The 22,116-nt window shown below is 43.4% G+C and overlaps 1 protein-coding gene across 7 annotated transcripts in view; it reads left to right on the forward strand.

Moving 5' to 3' along the window:
• Window positions 1-22,116, forward strand: part of celf4 (CUGBP, Elav-like family member 4) — a gene marked incomplete at both ends in the record, with an annotated part of 83,015 nt that overhangs the window by 17,331 nt on the left and 43,568 nt on the right. For all 7 annotated transcript variants that reach the window (XM_083972713.1, XM_083972708.1, XM_083972714.1 and 4 more), the window contains one exon: window positions 5,520-5,602. In XM_083972713.1, the coding sequence (XP_083828839.1) occupies window positions 5,520-5,602 (83 nt within the window). The remainder of the gene's footprint in view (window positions 1-5,519; window positions 5,603-22,116) is intronic.

Here is a 22,116-nt window from a genome sequence, read left to right on the forward strand (position 1 = left end):
GTCTTGGGTGGCGTCAGGCAACGCACGCTAGTAAAAAAAGTAATTCATATGTCCAGCAATGCTGCAAAGCGCCAATTGAGGAATGCATTAGTAGTTTTACTTTTAGTGGAATCATAATGAGTTTCAGAGGAGAATTTGAAGATGGGAGTGTCTGCATCGAGGGGCCGTAGCCGCAGCCGAGGTCACAGAGGTCCTGGTCTCTGGATTGTTTCTGGGAATTAGAGAGTTTTAATGACCTGCAGAAGAACTCACATTGAGTGATTACACACAAATTACAAATGCATGTTGGGATTAAAAATCTTTAAATTTAACTGTCTTTAGGCGGAAGAATAATCTTGAATTTAATTAAATATGATAAGAGGTTTTAGTATTTGATTGACTGCTTAGCTACATATGGTAACAAAAAGACAGCTATAACTGGTATTTCTATAATAACAGTGGTTCACAACACGACTTTATGTATGTCACAGAGGCTCAGACTCCACATTAAATCCTCTGCACTGTGTAGTATTTTTTTTGCATCTTTCCAGTCGAGACAAATGAGCTGTTTGGTGTTTTTTTGCTCTCTCACTGTGCTCATCAGCATTGTTTCCAGCTGCAGGCTGTGTAGATATCAAAAATGTGAACGCTGTATAGATAGAGAGTATATTCCATTCTAGCAGCCGGCTTGTCGGGAGGGGAAACTACATCTGAGACAGATCATCAAGTCAAGGTTTCCCATAGTTAACAAGGTCAAAGCTCTATGTGGTCCAACACAGCTGTCATTTCAACCAGGACTAGTGACAGTTGGTGGATTTCACCACTGAAGCTTGTGTCTTTTCTTCTTCCCTCACTAGTGAGTATTCACAGTCTCTCCACCATTCCCTCGCCGCTTTCTTTCATCTTCTCTTTTACTTCCCCATATTCCTCTCTCTCCGTCTCTCTGTCTCTCACTCTTTCTCTTTTTCTCTCTCTCTCTCTCTCTCTCGGTGGGTGTGTGTCCCTTTAGGGTGTCTGCAGCGGTTGAGATAAGAAGCGAGTGTAGGACACAGGGGGATGGTGTTCACAGAAGCTAGGTGATCTTATCTACTCTCTCTCTCTCTCCCTGTCTTACCGAGCATCCCTCGCTGCTCTGCTTTTCCTCTCTGCTGTTCTCCTCCCCCTTTCTTTTTGCTCCCTTGCCCTTCTTTCTCTCTGCCGTCCTCTCCCTCTCTCTCTCTCTTGCACACACACGCACATTCTCTCAGATCCCCTCTGCGCTGCTGTTGATTTGAATTTGAAGTGATGGGAAACCAAATTGGCAGCATTGACAGCAGAAACAAACAGCTTATCTCTCTCTCCTGGGCCAATATGGGTCTTCGTCAGATACTAGAGCTGCTGCCAGCATCTGACTTGTGACAATGATGATAAATTGAACGTTTGTTGACTGTCACTTTCCATGTGTGTGTGTATGTGAGAGTGTGTATTTATGTGTGTGTGTGTGTGTGTGAGGTCGTATGTGTTAGCATCTGTGTGCTTTCCCTCTCCATACATGTGTGAACATGCTGTAAAGTGGTGGAACGTACAGAAGTGCTGAAATTAAACACATTTTTCAAGCTCTTGCGCTTTACGTCACATATGCTCAGACACAAGTATGCGCCTTTTTTTTTTTACACCTCTGCATTTATTTGACAGCTAGAATTAGATGTTAAATTTCAGATTTTTTTTAATATTACATAGATTTTAATCAATAGAGAAATTGTATTGAAAGACTGTAGCACAGCTCATCTGAGAAAAATATAACCATATATATGATTTTTTTTCTTTTTTTTTTTTTTCTTTGTGCCTTCATTAGATGGTGTGCAGCAGCACTGAGCTGAATTGAAACGAGGGCAGAGAAAGATGGGGAATGACATGTGACAAAGGTCCCAGGCTGAACTCGAGTGCACTGTCAGCATTTTAAATGGAAGGGATGGAAGTCAACAGGGGATGACCCCAGCTGTAATAGCTTATCTTCATGTGCTGCAAACGCGAATGCATGGAAATTAGTGAGTAAATGAGCAGTGAGGCCACACAGTTAAAAAAAAAAAAAAAAGAAGTACATCCTCTGTCACTCCAAGAGGTCGTACTCCAGAATCACTGTGTCTTGTATCAAAAAAGAAATTGAATAGACGTATGTAGGAAGTGATCGGGGTGTGTGGCACACTGTGTTTTGGTTTCAGGGAGAGGAGGAGGAGCTGGTTGAGGCCATTCAAAGGGTTGTGCTCTTGTTAAGTGTCAACACAGTAAACATGCTGTGTCTCATGCTTTAAGTCAATTTTGATAGTTAGACTTAACCCCTTAAGCTCCTGAACACATTTGTTAAAGGGACAACGAGGAGTTTTGGAAAAGCGAAGCGTTTTCACACTACATTTATGAGCCTCCGCGCGCACCGTATAATTCTTTGACCGGCGCAAGACAGACTCGTTTTCATTCATCAATAATTAAAGTCAGAGGTTCAAGGAGGTTCACATACCGTCGTAGTTCCGACCATAAACGGCGATTCAGCTGCGTTATTCTCATGACTCGTTGCGAAACCGAAAGTAAAAAACGCTGGTCGCCTCGACCAGCATCTCCGCCACCACTAATAATAACAAAATAACGATAGAGACAGAATGATATATTTATCGAAAATGGGCCCATTAACAAGTGTGGGTAGCGGAGATTCATCCACATTAACGTGAGACTTTTTTATAACCGAATAGAAACTCCTCGTTGTCCCTTTAACTCGTGAGCAAATATTGTCTGGCTTGAATGGATATTATAGAAAAATAAATGAACTTCAGTCAGTCGACATTTCCTGATAATGTTCAGTCAGTGTCAGCATTTTGCAACAAAAGTCTGTTCACTGGTCAGTGTTGAGATCTTGGGGCAGCTCTGCCTCTGTACTTTCTTCCAGACAAGTGGACGGTAAACATCCAAGATACACGCATTTGTGTCTATAGATTTCACCTCTATCTAATACAACGTGCAGCATGCAGGCTGCAGCACTGCAGTCATTATCCGCACCATGTTATTACAGGTGTCAATGTGGAGCTCTGTTCCTCCTGCACAAATGTGACCACTTCCCCTTTATGGGCTTTTTTTCTATAATAGTAGTTTCATCAATCATAAAGATTTTTCTTATACTCTGAGCCAGAAACCAACCGACTTTACTAACACCTACATACACCAAACCTTACATCATGAAGTTTCTTATGAAGGGTTTGTTCATGGTTTTCACTGCCTGATTTGCATAGTATATTATTCCTAAAAATAAAAAATCACACAACAATAGTTTTTTTTGTGTGTGGCTAAAAATCTTTGGCTCTAACAAAATGAAATAAGAATTTTAGATTTCTGTTTCTGAAATCCATGCAAATGAGTAAATATTTAATCAGGTGTGACTCTTGCATATTTAAACGTTTAAAAAAACAACATGTAATACAAATAAGCAATCCGCCAGGGAAATTTCATGATATCTATTAGTTAGAATTTGTACGACATCACCTGTGTCTTGCCATTAAAATGCTGTGCACACTAATACGTCAGTGCAAATACTATCTAACAAATGATTATATAGCATTGACATTTGCCTGCATAGTGAGCACGATACTTGTAGAGTATTTCTGCATTGTGTTATTGCTGGATCTGGATCCTTCCACCAGCCCTGGATATACTGGGTGCAGTGGGTGTCTCCGAGTGAGTGTCAGGCGTGTGAATCAGAGGCTTGCGTGTGCTTCCTGTGGGACGGCGCCTGCATGTAGCGTTAACACGACAGGCCCGGAGAGGATGAGGAGGTAGCCAAGCTGTCAGCGGCCAGCTCCCACTTCGCCTAATGAGAGAGAGGCCCGTTAATTAAAAACACCAACAGGCGGAGCTCCCCAGCGTCCCGCCATCAGGACGACCCAGGGTTAAAGACACAGAGCCGAGAGGACGGGAGGCATGCTGCTTCTACATACAGTACATGGTGCTGCCCTCCACAGTAAATAGCCCCCAGTATGCAAAAAGAACAAAGTGAAGCACAACTGGGGGAGGGTAGGGGGGCTTTTTATAAACTGCACTGGGTTTCTGTTTTTTTTTTTTTTTTTTTTTTCCGGGGGAGGGGTCTATGATAATCATCTAATACGAGTCCTTGATGTTTTCAGAACAAACTGTGGTTCTTTTGTCTCTTTGTGCTTGTGTTAGTTGCATGGCAGCAGGGGACAGTTTGTCACTGTCTGCATGTCTGTAATTCAAAAAAAAAGAAAGAAAGAGTCAAAAGCCAGAGCTTTAGGAGGTTTTTTTTTTCTTGCTGCTGTGATGTTTATGGCTTCCTCGCTGTTCACTAAAAGACCTCTTTTTCAAATGCTTCAAATGTCGCCTAATAATTTTATCTTTGTACAAACCCAGAGACTAATTGTTCTTTGTGTGCGTTTTCTTTTTTTTTCTTCCACTGGATTTAATTGAATTCAGTTTAAATGAATAGTTTTCATTTCGTTAACCTTTCCTAGACTCTGCAGCAGAGCAAACAAGCGAAACACCTGCGTATTTAGCATAAGGAAAAAAAAAAAAAAAAAAAGATTCTCCTGAAATTGAACCATGTCACCGCAGCCTATTGTGCAATTGTCTTTGTAAGTGTTTTATTAAACTGTCAAGCACATGAATCATTAGCCTTGATCTGCAGATTGACAGTTTGTCAGCTCTCTGACAGTGGCGTGTGCCTCGCTGTCAACAGGGGGTGGCGAGGGAACAGCTTACACGTTCCCCGCGGCTTCTTCTTCTTCCTCTTCTCCTGCCTTGCCTCCTGCGTCTCCATCTTCTTTCCACCCCCACATGTCAGCCCAGGTGCTAACAAAACCGAGGATTGTGGGTAGTCTTGGAACATATGGAGCCGAGAGACGGAGAAATGAAGGGTGGAGGGGAGGGGTAAGAGAGAGAGAGGGTGAGTGCGAGAGTGCAAGAGAGAGAGAGAAGCTGTCAGGGAAATGTCTATCCCTGTCACAGCAGCCAGAGGAGTGCGATGGACGAATGGATAACTGCTATTTCAGACTGCCAGGGAGAAAACGCCGTCACATTCGATGTCTTCTGCGGGTTGAGTGTGGATCTCCCGTCTCTCCCCCCCCCCCCCCCCCCCCCCCCCGTAACAGAATGCACAAATCTCCAAAGCCACAGATTTCGGTCCCACTTTCACTCAACTCCCCCCCTTTTTTTCTGCATGCGTATGGATGGACTGCGTTTGTGTACACAGGAATGTTCAGTTTGTTCAGTTGCTGAAATGCTGTTCGTTGTGCACAAACACTCGCAGGCACACACACAAACACGAGCGAATTCCCAGTGCGGCCATGTAGACAGAGTTTCAGAGCTATGGCTGCAGGCTCACTCTGTGTGTTTCTGTGTGTATGTGTGTGCGTACATGTGCGTGGTGGTTTGTTTTTTTGCCTTTTTGCTGATGATTGTTGTTGCAGCCCCCTCCCATGACTATATCTCCTTCTCCGTCCCCAGTTCACGTAACATAATTTTCTCTTTTTCTCTTTCTCTCTCTATCTCTCTCTGTATTTCAGGTTGTGCCTTCCTCACCTACTGTGCCAGAGAGTCGGCCCTGAAAGCCCAGAATGCATTGCACGAGCAGAAGACCCTTCCAGGGGTAAGTCATACATGTCGACCCACAAGCAGAACTCTTATACACATACATCTTGGAGTCACACACACACACACACACATATATACACACACTCACAAGCCCAGATATCCTCTTTAAACGCATAATGATGTATATTTATTTTAAATCAAAGGGGACCCACCGTCTTCGCCATGCCTGTCATGTGCTGTTTGTCACCAGCTGTACACCACACATGAGCACAGCACAGCCCGTCTTCCTCTTAAATATCCCTACTCTTCCTCCGCCAACCCCCCTCCCCAACTGACACCACCCCACCCCCAACCCCCTTTCATTCCCTCCCGCGCTCCTCACTTTGACTGTCACACACACAAACCCATAGGGAGAAACCACACACAGCATCGCATCATAGGCTTACTATTTATAGTCCTTCCTCCAGTTTGTGTAAATGAGTGTGTGCCTCTCTGTGTGCGCGCGTGTGCATGTGTGTGGGCAAGTTGTGTGAGAGATAGACAGGGAGGGATGAAAAGCGGGTGGGCGGGTGGATGTAGGCTATTTGTACATTTATGTGCACGCTCTGCATTATGCCCCGGACTGGCAACAACATGAGTGTGCATCATGGATGTACATCACGACGGCACATCTTCACGACAGATGCTGCTGTGGATGTTGCCTCTCACATGCAGCTGGAAGCAACGAGTGTCTTGTTCTTAATGCTCAGCTCCTATTCATGCATGCTAGAACGAGGGAGTTGTGACATTGTCACAGAGAAGAGGAATATATTCAATTGTCAGTATTTCTGTGCGTGCGCGTGCACACAAAGGATTATATGAATCGTGAGCATTTTCTTTGTGTGAATATGATTTAATGATTACATATTTGTGTGTGTGTGCACGTGTGTGTTCCCGTGATGCATGTCGGTGAGTATGCATGTGCTTAAAGTGAGCATGCACCTGAATGCACATGCATCCAGCGTGCACAGGAAGCGTACTCGTGCACGCGCCGCCGCCTGCACCGTGTGTGTGCGTATGTGCGCGTGAGGAAGTTTTGATGCGTCTCTGTCAGGCCTGGCTCAGTTTGCTCTGTTCGTTTTTAATGACGCCTCCAGGGAAGCTGACAGTCGCCGTGTTGAGCGCACAGCCTTTGATGTGAGTGATTATGACATCACAGACGTGCAGCCGAGAAGAGCGGAGGAGTGGGGATCCGTGCTCTCCATTTTTTTTTTCCACTTCCCAGTGGCATATTATTTAGAAAGAAAGAAGGGGGGGGGGGGCAGAGACGCACAGAGATACGAGAGAGGGGGAGAGAGGAGAGATTAAATATTTGGCCAAAACCAGAATGCGATTTTGTGTTCACACAAAATGTGCTGCCGATTGATGTTTTTGCCTTTGTTGCTATTGTTTGACATGGACCAGAATATACGGGCAAAAAAACAGCCTTTTTTTTTTTTTTAAGGACTCTGTCTTTAAATCTTTAAGGGGAAGAGACTGTATTTGGCTTCACACACTACATAGTAATGCATCAACGGCAAATAAATTTAATCAGTCACTTGCAATCAACGTTGTTTTAGAAGGAAATGCTAATTAGCAATGCCTTTGCCAGTGGAGGACAGTCTCAGGTTTGCATTTGATCGATGGTGAGCGTTAAGTAAACAAAGGTAATGCCATAGGACAGACCTAGATGCTCAACAAACCCTGAAGCAGTGCATTCACAGAGGCAGACCAGGAGGCTGTCTTTTGTTGCTGGTGGAGGTAAAGCCAGCAAAACAGAATAAATGAGTTCATTAGAAACAGAGCGAGGACTTGGCCCTGGGAAAGGCAGCGGGACGTTTTATGGTGCACGACTACACCCTCTTTCCTATGTTTTTTTTTCTTTTTCACCCACCTTCTTCTCTCCCTCCTTCCTCCATCCTCTATCAATCCCCCCTCTCACCGACCAACACAACCAAAACCCTGCAAATGAAATCCCTTTTTTTTTCTCCCCTTAAAGCCTCTTTCCCCTTCACTTTGCGTCCTGATGCGCTTTTTATCATCAAAGTTGTTCCCGAAACCCTTACATTTAAAAGTTTTCTGCTGTCTTTTTTTTTCTTTCGCTGCCAGGTGAGCCGAGAGAAGAGGGGATTTGGCTTCCTAGTGGAAATGCCCTGTAAGCATGGCTGTAGGCTGTTGGTGTAGCTCAGACAAAGTACTAACAGGGCTGCCGTATGTGTGTGTGTGTGTGTGTGTGCGCGCGCAAGAGAGTATGTGTGCATCCGTGTGTGTGTGTATGTGTGTATGTGTCTGCGCGTGCAGAGCCAGCAGAGATTTGGGGTAAACAAGCGACAAGTGATGTTAAAGTGACACTGACATTGATAGATGAATTGTTTCCACATCCCTCGTTCCATTATAGTGGAACTACAGGTGCACAGGATTATGCTGATAGAAAATAAGTATCTGCTAACGTAATTAAATCAACCATCCTGGCACTGGAAGCAGTGTCACCGCATTGTTTGAGGACAATGAAAACATTCAAGAGGTACATTTGAGTGATAAACAAACACAAAACAAAGACAGACCAGAGCACTGGATGACAGAGCAGCACAGGACCAGGATCAACCAAGAGACACTGTTAGGTACGGATGATGAGAAGACAAAGTGTTCAGGAAAAAGTATGAATGTCTCATGTGTGTGTGTGTGTTTTTTTACTCTGACCTCTAGTTCTGAGTATCAAGTCCAGACCAGTATTATTGTACTTTTCCAACAGTGTATATTTAGCCGCTGCAGAAAGCCTACACTCGCATTTGTAAAGCAATTTGGCAGCAGAACAGCTCTGTTTTCTTTCATAGAAAACAGAGCTTTTCCTGTAATATTTTTCAATAGCCTCCTATTTTGTATAGCATCTCTGGAAAGGTGAATCAGTGTGGATCCGTTCTGGCAAGAACTTGTGAAAAGATTTTTTTTCTTTTTTCTTCTCTCCAGCTTTTATGAAAAAAAAACTCAAGTGCAGTTTTCAACCTGCAGAAGTAAACCTGCAAACTATTACAAAAAGGATGCTCATGCCTGTTTCATAATTCCTCCTGGAAACACAACACAAAACAAAAGCACAAGCAACACCATATAATAATGATGTCAAAAAAGTTTCCTTTTTTTTGAAGTCCACGGTTACTGAGGTGAAAATGGGGGGGCTCGTACGGAGATGGTGATGTGAGACAGGCCCTGAAATGGGGCACGTCCCAAATGTCGGGGCCCCTGACTGCCATATTTGTGATCCCACGCTCCAGTTTCAGACTCGTACTACAGCAAGAGGCATTAAAAAGCCTCTATTGATTCTGGCAAAAAATCCTCATGAGTGGGAGGATGTGTGTTTTTGTGTGTGTGCACGTGTATGTGGTTGTATGTGTGTTCATGTGGGTCACAGGGTGGAGTTGCAGAGCTCGAGCTAGCGCAAGGTGCAAATGCCCACAAGCAAGTCCTCCTGCACACATATAAATACTTTCACACACACACAAAAAAACACAAAAATAAGAAATAAAAAAATAAAAGAGATCTGGCATTCACTCAAACATACTGTTAGATATATACAGTATAGGCCTCAGCAGCCAGCACCATATGCCCCCACACAGTGCACAAAAGGAGCATGCACTCTTGAATACTTGCAGCCATGTTCCAAGTTTTTTTTTTCTTTTTTCTTTTTTTAAAACATGCGTATAAATAAACACAAGCATGCACAGGTACAAAACCTACCAGTGATACTCATGACACACAGCCTCTCATACTCCAAACCCTGCTCTGGTAACAGCAATACAACACTCCTCGTAAACACTTCCATTCAACAACATGATACTCTGATAGTCAGAAAGAGAGAGAGAGAGGGAGGGGGAGGAAGAGGGAGATGGAGATGGAGAGGAATAGGGAGAAAGTAAAAGAGAGAAGGAGCGAGAGAGCGAGAGAGAAATACGGCGTCGATTGACTCGCACTGTAATAGTGAGCCAGATGAGAAAATATAGAACACTGTGAATCAATGCGTCATTTCAGAGAGCTTTCACACACACATATACACACACAAACACACACACACACACACATAATGGAGCACAAACACACACAGAGTTTTCAGCCCAGGGGCAAACAAACACCAGAAAAGATGGGGAAGCAAATGAATAGCAGGAGGGAGGAGAGAGGAAGGGGCTGATGAAGGCAGGAGAGAGCGAGTGGATGGAGGGAGTGGGAGGAGAGGTACAGTCGAGGTGCGCCCATACTGACTGATTTGTGTCTGTTTCTTTTTCCACCCCCCCACCCCCTCCTCCATCCCTCCATCCCTCCACACCCTACCAACCCCACCCTCCCTCCTCTCAGTTGAGATAATGCCAGGGCAAGAAATCCATGGCATTGATTGGCTCCTGCGACCCAGTTTCATGGCAGCTTTTTCTCAATAAGTCGCCCTCATTGGTCGATAACTGCCAGGCTCCCCAGGTGAAGTGGGTGAAGGGCTGTTTGGTGGTGGTGGGGGAGTTTTGATGGTGCTCAGTTATGATTTGTTTCCCCCCCCCCCCCCCCTCCTAAGCGTGCACTAGTACAGTCATTCACTCCTTCTTTGTAGATTTAGATTAGTGGTGCAGTGTGCAGCAGGCAATAGCTGCACGTCCACATGAATAATGCTGCGGGCCTAGGAGCTAAAACATCCCCTTCTTCTCCCCACGCCATCACCTCATCAACTATCCTAATCACCCTTATTGAAAAAGAAAACCGTTTGCCACATATTGCGCTCCAATTAATGAATCCACACTCATTGACAGAATACCGGAGTGATGCACAAGCTACATTCAGCCCAAAACGACTCCAGCATCGATGCGCATATGAGCTCCAGCAAAACATACAGATTTTTGCGAGCGCCTAATGAGCAGCTTATTTCAGTCTTGTGCGTGGAAGGAAGGAAGGAAGGATGGAGGAGGAGGAGGACTAGCGCGGGTACTGACAGTAGTCAGTGCAACAAAAGAATAAACACTATCCAGTGTCCAGAGAGGAGCAAAGCTTTTAAGTGCGGCGGTATGCAGCTTGAATCTGGCAGGTCATAAGTCTGCAATAAAAATTCAAATGAGTCTCCACAACAGCCAGAAAGACTCTCTGAAAGTGGTGTTTGTAATAAATTCAGAGTTAAACACAGATTCCTCTGTTTGTTGTTAAGCTCATCATAGTTCATTAATTTTCTTCAGCCTTTTTTTCCCCCCTCTTCCTCCTAACGGCCCATAAAGGGCCTCAGTCACACCGGATCACATATTTCAGTATTATCTGGCCTCACCCGGATACTTTTGTGAACCTTTGGGCTGAGGCCTTTCTTGTCTTGGGTTTCACCCCTCACTTCCAGTTATGGGACGTCTTAATGATACAGCTCGCAGTGATATTTCAGACTAGTGATGGGAACTACGGCTCTTTTAGGGGACTGAGGTGGATCTTATGGCTCTGCTGCTTTCCAAGAGCCATTTCTTATTTTTGGCCGCTGGACCACAACAGGAGGGGGTGTCGGCTCTGGAAACACAAATGTCTGCTCTCTGACCGACTGAATATCATCATACTGTAACACATTGAACACTATTTCACACACAACATCCAGCCATATACTACATTACTGCTTGGCCATGTTTTCTTTACCTGACAGGAGTCACTGGGTTTATCTGGGGAAATAAAAACGCAGGTCAGAGAAATCTGGGCACAAAAAAAACAAAACAGAAATCCTCTCACCAGCTACAACTCGGCTCTGTTTGTTTGTACCAAAGAGTCATTGAAAGGGTTTTTTACCAGTTTGGTGTTGGAAGATCTCGACTCGACGGCACAGATCCCCGACCTCAACCCCATCAAACACCTTTGGGATGAATTGCAGCGACAGTCAGCCAGGCTTTATCGCCCAGCATCAGTGACCTTCCTCACTAATGCTCTTGCGGCTGAATGGGAGCAAATCCCTACAGCCAGCGTCTAAAATCTTGTGGAAAGCCCTTCCGAGAAGAGGGGAGACTGTCACAGCAGCAGATTAACGCCCAGGGTTTTTGGTTTGATTGATTAATTGATTGATTTATGCCCCGCACCACATAGCGCCCAGGCCATATGGGCTTAAGCTGTCAATTTAATCCAGCTGAAACGCTTGTTGGATAGTTGAATAGCATTAGAAAGCCCTGTCCTGCCACACTTTTCCAATGTCAGAATTTGGGGGTGGTTGTGTCTGCAAATTTCTGTAACTTTCTATAAAACTCACAATCCGGCATTCATTATGAATCACGAATTTGCCTGAAGCGGTTTTACCATCTGCACCACATATGATTAAGAAACCTCTAGAATGAGATGAAGGAAAACTTAGATAAAAGAAAAGAAGAAAGTTATCCTGAAGAAAGTTTGAGCTTCTCTCTCAAGCACTCTGTCATTTTTTTCCATGAGTGTAAACAAGAGCAACACTATGAATAACTTTGAATGATTCATTTGTCTAGTCCCACTCTGTGATGCCACCTCTTCACCCCAGCTATGAGCACTTTGTCTTCCACTGTGTTCAGACAACATCATATGAAAATAGGTTATTTCCAGCATAATTCTCACATAACAACCACAACGTCCACATTGGAAAATCTTGAAAACATACAGTAGATCCCCAAAATTACACTTTAGGACCAGGGCTGCACCTAATGATTATTTTCATTATCAATTAATCTGTTGATTATGTAAACGATTAGTTGTTTGGTCAATAAAATGTTAAAAAATTGTGAAAAATATCAATCAGTGTTTCCCAAACCACAAGATGACGTCCTCAAATGTCTTGTTTTGTCCACAAACCAAAGAGATACTCAGTTTATTGTCATAAATGGACAAAGAAATCAGAAATATTCACATTTAAGAAGCTGAAATCAGAGAATTTGGATTTTTTTCTTAAAAATCTACTCAAACCGATTATTAGATTATCAAAATAGTTGATGATTCATTTAATAATCGATTATTGTTTGATGAATCAATTAATTGTTGCAGCTCTATTTAGGACATGTCTGGGTGTCCGTATACTTCCGGCCATACAGCGTTATCTTCATTAAAACCCTTTAAGGAGTGAGTCATGAACAGCGCCGTAATTGTAACAAAGATCATTACAAGCCTCCACACCATCTTTTGTCATATAAAGTCTGAACACTCCCATTATCATTGGGCTCGAGGCCTGATTTTACAACCTCCCAATGCCAAGTGGAGTTTGAGCAGATTGTACAAATGAGAGAGATTCATCTGTTTGGAGGCAGCAGCTCCCTCTAGTCCAGTAATCCAACAAATTTCAGAAGTGGTGCATGCAGCCCACCGGGTCAATACTCTGACAATCCATATGTGAAATTACATGCCTTTATACAACCGAGCAGTACTGTAGAGCATGCGGTGTCTGCAGAGCTGTAAAGCCTGTTTTTGATGTTAATCTCATTTTGTTTTAAAAAGGAGAGTTTGGAGTTTTGGCCAAGGCTCCCCATTGTGTATTAAAAAATAATCATAATTTAGCAAAATGCCCAGTTATCACTCTCCATTGGGACATGAGTTTGGTCAAGTCGTGACGCATTTATGGTTATTATCATTAGAAATAACTCATATTACCCCTCCTCCCCCCTTTTTAAAAATAATCCTATGACAATTTGTTGCTGACAGAGAAGATGAAGCCCTCAGCCAGCAGAGCGAAAAAGTGTGATGTGCTCTCTAAAGGAATGGATTGAACTGTGCGAGCAATTCAAAACACCTCTGGTAAGTGCCATTATTGGGTGATCCAAATGTTTTTGTATTCTCTCTAAAAGCGTGTCCCCACTTCAGAAATTTCAGAGGTGCAATCGCTCTTTTCAGCGTCCATTGCTGGTTCAAGCTATTGTCACAGCCTCAAATCAACTTGTCCTTTTCCTTGAGTCGTGTATTGATCCGCAAAAGCATAGGCGAACATCGCGCAGATGAGTCTTCATTCTCAGTTGGCCCACACTCCACTGAGCCTTTAAAAGTGTTAATGTCACTACTGGCACTTTAGGAGTCCTCCATGTATACACCAGCATGGAAAGTGATATAAAAAAAGAAGGAGAAGAAAAGAACAGTGGAAAAAAAAAACCAAGTCATTTCCAGGCACAGTTTCTTCACTGTTTTGACAGAAACTTTTCTCTGATGGCCACATTATTGTTCAAGTGCTGAGAAGTCATCCATCCAATTCTTGATGATTGGGGTTGTTTCATAAACCCCCAAAAGCCCTGCACTTCCTTACTGATATAAACCCAGCAGTGGCTCTGACTGTCACAGGGGAGAGGACAGGAGCATGGACTGCTGCAGCTGGATCTATTTCTCAAAAAAAAAAAAAAAAGTAAGAAAATCTCTAATAGCATCACAACCAGTGTGTGTCTGGCTTCAGCCCTGGTCGTGCGTATAGTTCAGAGATTTAAGCATCTCCATAAGCTGGATATGATAGTCATTCTGCCGTTGTCAAACTTTTACCCCCTGCTGCTGTCGCTGTATTGAGTCCGCCTGACTCCAGCTGCTTTGAGATATCCTGCCAGTCCAGGTTTTTTTTTTTTTTTTTTCTGAATAGCTGTGTGTCACACTGCTATATCGACTTGTCTTCCCCATGTGCAGCTCGAGCCCCCTGCGCACATACAGTACAGTACGGGCTACAGTATGCTCTTTCCACAACAGTAAGTGCAGCGTTGTCTGATCTTTTTATTGTAGCCTGTTCAGTTAATTTACCGTGCACATTAAACGTCGAGGAACAGAGAACAGATAACTGAAAACAATAAAATGTAATAAATCAGTCACACCTACAATATAATTTATCTATTAGAGTGCTGTTTTTATTGATCGTTGGAGAATATTATGGCCCATACTGTATACCTTTTCTTTCTGTCATGCATTAGTGCAGCTTGACTACGCCGCTCTACTCCCATGTCTCTCCCTTGGTTGTCAGCGCAGGACAAGGCAGAGGGTTTGAAACACCAGAGAACATTTTCATTCAGCGGTTTCATTTTTTTTTTTTTCCTGAGGCTTAACTGGCCTCTTGTAGCTATCTTTTTATATTACTTGTAAGTTCTTTCTATTAATGCAATGTTTTTGGTTTTTCGAGTAAAGAGCTTCGGCTCGGCAAAGCTGCTTGTGTGAAATGAGTTCACTGAGAAAACTTTAAGCCCTTTTTCACATTAGCAACACAGATGATTTTATTAGAAGTCTCTTTAAGATGCTTTATTGAAGCAATGAACATTAGGTAGAGCTTATTTTTCCCAAGTGGCTTTGTAGAACTTTGGAATAAAACATGTAAAATAAAGTGTTTTAAAATGTATGTTAAAGTTGCTTTCTACATGCCATGCCTCTTCTCCGCTCCTTTGGTGTTATGCTATATAACAAATAAATTATTTCACAATGGCTGCAGAGAAAAAAAAGTAGTGAGCCCAGTTTGAACAAGGGCTTTTATAATGAGAACAACTAAAAGAAAAATTATTGTGTCAGTTCAAAGCAAAGGGCCATTATCATGCAATGCTTGCATTGCTGTTTTCTCTGTCTTCTTTCATCATAACCCTGATGGCAGAAACTATTCAAGGAATGTATAAGTGATTACAGCAGAGCTAACAGTGTGGTAAAGTGGGAATATATATATATATATATACAGTATAGGGAATGATTAGAAGACAGTGAGACTGAGCAGGTAGAAACAGTAGCCATTGATTTTGTAGCTGGCATGAATGTTTTTAAAGCGAGGACCCAGTGGTGATCCGTGCTGCAATATTAATGTTGTTTTTCTACTTCTAAAAGTTCCTATAAAGCAAAAACTCACCCACAGTTTTCACAAAGAGGGTTGACTCTTCTCATGCCTCAATAGATTTGTGCCAAGAAAAAAAAAAAAAAACACAACCCATTTTATTTTGTGACCTTCGCCACCTCACCTTCACTGGAGCCTTTGGAATAAATAATATGGTGATTTCAATTTCTTTTTGTTTCGCCCGCATCATCTGATACGTCGGACGGGAGTGGGAAGTGGCGCTCGCAAATCTTATTCCAGACTCCGCTGTAGCAGCTGGCGAGCTGGTGGCCGGCAGATGTGATAATGACACAACGCGCCAGCTGAGGCGGGATAGCGGGCCACGACTCAGGCAGCTTTTAATAATTGATGGCAGCCAAGGCCCCGGATTGGCCAGTAATTGCATTACAGGTCACTTCTCAATAGCAATTTGTGAAAGTTGTGGTGATGTGTGCCGGGCGGCGATCAATAGGCACTGCCCAGAGATGTAGTCTTTCGTTCTCCCTCTCTTCCCCCTTTCCCTCTTTCTCTTCCTTCCTTCCTTCCTCTCTCTCTCTCCCTCTCTCTTTCAGGCTTGCTATCTTTCTGTTTGTATGGAAACATCGTTCTTTCAATGTTCTGTACCACGGCGTCACTGCAGGGAGTTTTTCCTTCAAAATCGGATCAAAATACTGGATTCAATCTGAGGGTGAAGTCACTGTGAGCGCCTACTAGCAGCATGAGCTCCTTCAATACTGTGGACACAGCGCTGAAATACTCTATTTTTCACTCAGTGTGTCTTTTAACTATGTAGAAGTTACATCACTTCTATCTAGGTTTATGTATCTTGAATTTTTTCTTTCCTTGAAAAAAATTGGGATTATGCAATTTCCAATTTTTTTTTTACCAAATCAGTGCAGCACAAGACAAGCTTACTATCAACAACCTTTGTAACTGTGTCTTAACTGTTCCCTTTTTTATGCAGAGTAAATCTGTCTCAACTAGTGAAACAGCTGTCAACACAACACCAAAAAAAAAAAACGGAGGAAATAACCCACAGTGACATCATCGCATTCATAATCAAACGCTTGTACTAGATTAATTATGTTCATTTTGTCTTCTTGTATATATTAGTTATATTTTTCTTGTGTTCAGACAATGAAATCGAGAATAGTAACATCAGTCTTGATTTCATTGTCTGAACACAAGAAAAACATAACTAACAAAAGCTTGTACATTTATTGACGGATGGTTACCAGTTGGAGAAGGTCTGACAATTATAAGGCTCTCCTGATTTGTTAGATTAGACGAGAGCAAGGCATCCGATCTCCGTTGCTTCTCCGTGGAAGTTGCAACACTAAATCACTGGAGTTTCCTTTAAAAAAAAAGGAGAAAAAAAACAATACTACAGTATATGGCATATGTGGCTGAAACACAAGTGAGTGAAAGACCGCCTCAGGTTCAGAAGGTTAAAATAGCACAAGACCTCAAATCCAGCCTCATCACAATGCAGAGAGTTCTTTACTTTCCACTGTAGTACCGACTCGCAGCCCCGTGCCCCCTCTGGCTCCCCGGCTGCACTCATTCTCATGCAAGTTATTTACTGTTCCAGCCACAGACTCCCTCCCCTGACAGACTCACACACACACACACACACACACACACACACACACACAAACACATACATACTCCACTTTTCCTTGCTTTACTCTTTTCTCGCTCGCGTTGTTGATATCTCACCCACTCTGACATGTAAACTATCAGTGTGTCATCTCGCTGCATCTGGTCCTCATTCTTTTCCTTTTGCTGCGTCTGTCCCTCTCTCTCTGTCTCTGTCTCTCTCCGTCTCCCTCCCTCTCTCCTCCCTCCTTTCCTCCCTCCCTCCCTCCCTCCCTCTGCTGTGGCATGGAGAGCAGAGGAGGAGAGAAGAGTGGAGGAGACAGTAGATTTTGCATGCTCTAAATACAGCCTCTACGTGTGTGGGGTGCTGTCATCAAAGGAGAGAAGGGACAGGGGATGGTTCAGTTCTTTTGTGATAGCGAGCGCGTGTAAGTGTGTGTGTGTGTGTGTGTGTGTGTGTGTGTGTGCGCGAGCGAGCGACTGTTTGCCTATGTGACCGAGTGTGCATTAATTCTAGAAAACATCAAAGATGCTCCCTCATCCATCTCTCTGTCTTTCCTCTCCTTCACTTCCTCCCTCCCTCTGTCACTCTCTCTAATCCTCCTTTTAGCATCATTTTGTCTGCATTGCTATTTTTTTTTCTTCGTCTTCTTCTTTTTCTTTTTCTTTTTCTTCTTCTCATCATTTTACTCCTGCCTTTGCTTGCCTGTCTGTTTTGGTGTGTCTCACCTCTCTTGCATGTGCTTGGTGGGGTGTGACAGCATTGAGAAGTCACCAAAGAGGTAAATGATGATAGGCCATCCATCATGCTTTATGGACTCTGTATGGTGCTGCCGTGGAGAGTGGCTGCACTGTGCTGTAACTCAGAACACTCTGTCCCTCCATATAACCTGGCGGGAGCTCTCTGCCGCTCGCCTTCGCCTCTGCTGGGTGAGTGTTTATGTGTGCGAGACACAGGAAAGAGCATCGGTCTGACTCACCCACTTAGGCATTTCTCTTTGTGATACACTGTGTATGTGTGTGTGTGTGGATGGGGAGTGTTTGGTGGAGGGCAGAGGCAGAAAGAGTGTGTTTGTCCACACAGTCTGTGTGCAAGAGGGCTTCACTAGGGCCTGAGCTGCCACATTGACTCTGGCCAGCAGACCTAATGTTCATATTTTTATATAGAGAGACAGAAAGTTTTGGTAAATGCAGTTAATAGATGAACCAAATGACGTCAATTGGCTTTAGAATACTTTTTTTTTAGTCCCAACACTGACAACAAACTACCAGGAGAGAGATTTTTTTTGGTTTCATTTACAGTTTATTCATGCTATAGGGAAGGAACGCTCTCAATACACACCATGTGCCATGTGAGTATTGTTTTAAGACGGATCTGAACAGCCGGCTGGCTCACAACCAAAGTCTATCCTTCTCTCTCTCTCTCTTGCAGCCTCTCTTACAACCTTTTCCCTCTCGTCTCTTCCTCTCGCTCCATTCTTCTCTCCCCTATCCTCCTCTCTCTGGTGAACCCCTTCACACTTTTCTTTTGTCACCTTTCCACATGGAAGAACAATTGCTCTGACAGAGTTCACTCTTTCTCTCTCTCTCTCTCTGTCTCTCTTTCTCTCTATCACACTGTCTGAACCAAATGTGCCACAAACTTGTCAGATGATGTTTGTTTTCCATCCCTTTCCCGTACCGCTCTTTTACGCACGCGCGCGTGTGTGTGTGTGTTTTAACTCTGTCTACACATTCGACAAAGCGCTATGACATGCGCCGCACTCGCACGTCAACAGAATGAGAATTTGCGACGTCATTTACTGAAATAGGAATCTGCAAAGGCGGGAAAAGAGCAGCGGCCAGGCTGAGTCACAAGGTTTCTGTGATAATAAGGTTTGTATGTTCAGACAGCTTGTTAGCATATATGTGAAGACTATAAGTAAACAACCTTTTCCACTGAGGCTCCCTGGGAACTTTGCATAGAGGATATTTTGCTGAAAACCAAAGGCTTTTAAGGGACTGAGGAGCTGCAGCTCCTGGGAGGAACAAACTCTCTACCTAAGAAAATAAAACACAGACTCACTCAGAAGAAGCTGAATTACTGCTTTTTATTAGAGCCTGGCTGGATGACAGATGTGTGATGTCACAAAATGTGATTGAGGTCTAGCATCCTGGATTTACATGGCTCGTTAGGAGTAGACTTAGAGACTCTGGGATCAGGATGTGATTGTTTTAAACTATTTTGTTCAGCTTCTAGTTCAGATCCTTTGTTATTAGCCCTGGTTCTTCTTACTTAAATAATCAGGTGGCTCTGAAGTTAGGCTATATTTGCTCAAAGTGAATTTAAATCCTGGAGGTGTGGAGAACATGGTCCTCTAAAGGCGGCGCAGCCCAAGGCTCCTGTCTGTTAGAGTTAAGTATTTTAAGGTAATGGATCAATGGTGGACAGGACAAACGGTTTGGAAAGAAGAAGAGCATGAGGGCAAAAAGAAACTAGTCAAGAAGGACACTTGGAAGGGTAAGTCTGCTGAGGAGCATTGTAACTCACCTCTGGCAATCCTACACTGTAAGTAAGTACACCTCTAAAACTCATCCCAAACTTTGGCAAGACGCGGCACCTGCACCAGCATCCTTTATGAATGTCACACCCCGTGAGAGGAAAATGATTACATTGCAAAGAAGACAGGGGGGCGGAACAGGAGGGGGTGGGAGAAAGAGAGAGAAGAAAAATCACTTTGATGGATTATGCCCCTCGTGGGACAACCTTGTAACGTTTTTGGACAGGATTCTAACTCGCCCAGATTCTCTGTTACAACGATGATCCTCTTTTTCTTTTTTTTCTTCCTCTTCTTCCGTCTCCTTTTGTCACCCCAGACGTGAACTGGCTGTGACAACTGCTCCAGCCCTGATACCTAATCATACTGCTTGCAGTAGCTAATTACTACCAGTGATTAAGAGAGGAGACATAGCTTCAGCCACACATGCTATCTTTGGGTGGGGGCGGGCAGAGGGGGGGAGCTTTTTAATTGCTTATGCCAAATAAATGATGGCCAAAGATGCATGGACCCAGGCTTCTTAATGGAGTTTTAGTGCTTGGTGGCAAAGAGCGAAGACTTCGGGGCCATTGGCACTCCCCGCACACAGATGGTGCCGCCTGGTGCACAAACGGCGCCTGTTGTTGATCGGTGCGTTAAGGGCACCTGTGAAATTAAACAGACAAATGAATTCCCCACCGGCTGCAAAACAGAATATCAGCGTTTTGTGAAAGATGGCTTAAAACCGAGGCTGTGCATGAACAGCTTTTAATGCTAAAGGGCAGAGCATTTTGAGATGGTTAGTCAAGAGACGTGCGCGTGTAAAGTTACTCAAGGAAGCGAGGATGAAGTTGTAGTAGCGGTGTATGCTCAGCTGGATGTTGGAGATGTGGTGCTTGTGCAGTTTTGTTAGCCCTTAAGCACATCTAGACCTAATTAACAATCATGTTCCACAGCAAGGTTGTCTTTGGCGAGGATCCAGTCCAACCAATAATTCATTTACGTTACAGTAACACATCTTCCTGGGCAGTAAAGGACTTAAAAGTTCGACACAGCTCTTGCAGGAGCACTTAGCGGTAAGCTACCTAGTGTATATTTTCTCATTTAATGGCTGCTGTGAACAGCTCTCTCCGCACACTAATAATTAAAATGTCTACTTCTTCACCTCTGAACATTTTTAAATTCTAATCTCCCAGATTCCTGCTTATCTTTTTATTGATTTTGGAGACATCTTTGCGAGCGGGAAGGTGAAGCTTTTCCATTTTTCAATTGCATTTTTCCAGCGATCCCTCTGAAACCCGGTCACCAGTAGCAGCTCTGTTCATCCCAAACAAGCTAACACGACACGAAGCACTGACGCTAGCGATGCACAAACACATGGAGACAAATCAACACGGTGACCACATTCTGCATCGATCCGTCAAACAGGATGACGTGATGTGTCGTTACTGCGTGCGCGCCGCATCTGCCTCCGACACTTAACCAATTATAACATCACATCAACAAAAGGCATCTGCTGTTTAGCAAGTTTGCCACTGGAGCTACTGTACATTAGTACTTAGCAATACATCTAAATAACAGCATCTCGGTCTAGGCACTGGTCCAAAATAATAATATAAGTCAATGTGGACTGCAGCTAATAAATGACAGTTCAGCCAGTTCAAGAGGGAGAGAAAAAAAAATATCTGCATCGCTCAGTCATGGTGTTTATATTTATTTATTTATTTAGTTCATCTTATAAAGGCAATGCTGATGTTGACTCTTCCTTAAAGTCAAAGACAGCTGCTTCTCTTTTTAAGCTTACCTCCCTCTGAGCGAATAATGTTTCTACTTTAAGTATGGGCTTCTGCAGATGGCACTATGTGTTCTCCATCCCCTCAGTCTTGGTAACTGCCTGTCTCTGCGCATAGTATCCACACACAGTTGTACTTTTATTTTTTTATTTTTTTTCCAGGAAACAGCTAAGCACTCAGGATTGGTGATTGCAAAATCCTGCAAACAGAACTTTGATATACAAATCCTTTTTTTTTTTGCCGTGAGCTGTGTGCAGGCAGCGGTTCAGGTGAATCAATAGTAAATTTAACAGTGAATTGAAGCTGGGTATGTGCTTATACTGGACAGCGTGAGCACAGTTTGATTCTGGTGTGTTTATACAATGGATGCTGAGTCAACAATAATGACACAGCATTTCTTTTCTTGCTGGCTTTCTTTTTGTCTGTTCCATGCTGAGGACCTGAAAGTGTTAGTCTCTTTCATTTGTTCTGCCTGTTTCACCAATGAGGCGGACCACTGAGAAAATCTGCTGTCGCTCGTAGCAGCGCGCAGGCTGCAGCGCTTTCAACAGAGCCAGATGTTGTGGCTGGCAGTTGACTCTCGATGACAATGCTCCTGCTCTGTAATTAAACTTTGAAAAAGTTTTTATTCCCCTCTGAGGAAGCTGTACTGACAACGTTTTTTTTTCTTCTTTTTTTTCTACTTCTTTCTTTTTTTTTTCTTCCAGTATGTGGGAGTAAATGCTTTGGCTCTTTGATTGTTGTTTTCCTTATTTTTTATACCCTGGGCCTCAGCAAAGAATCATTTTACCCCTCAGACGACAAAACTTGACTCATCATCTGTGGTTATAGTTTTTTAGAAGATAAACTTACGTAACATGGCCGTGGGACAAAAAAAACATGGTAAATA

This window comes from Trachurus trachurus, assembly GCF_905171665.1.
Source record: "Trachurus trachurus genome assembly, chromosome: 5".
In the NCBI taxonomy this organism is placed as follows: Eukaryota; Metazoa; Chordata; class Actinopteri; order Carangiformes; family Carangidae; genus Trachurus; species Trachurus trachurus.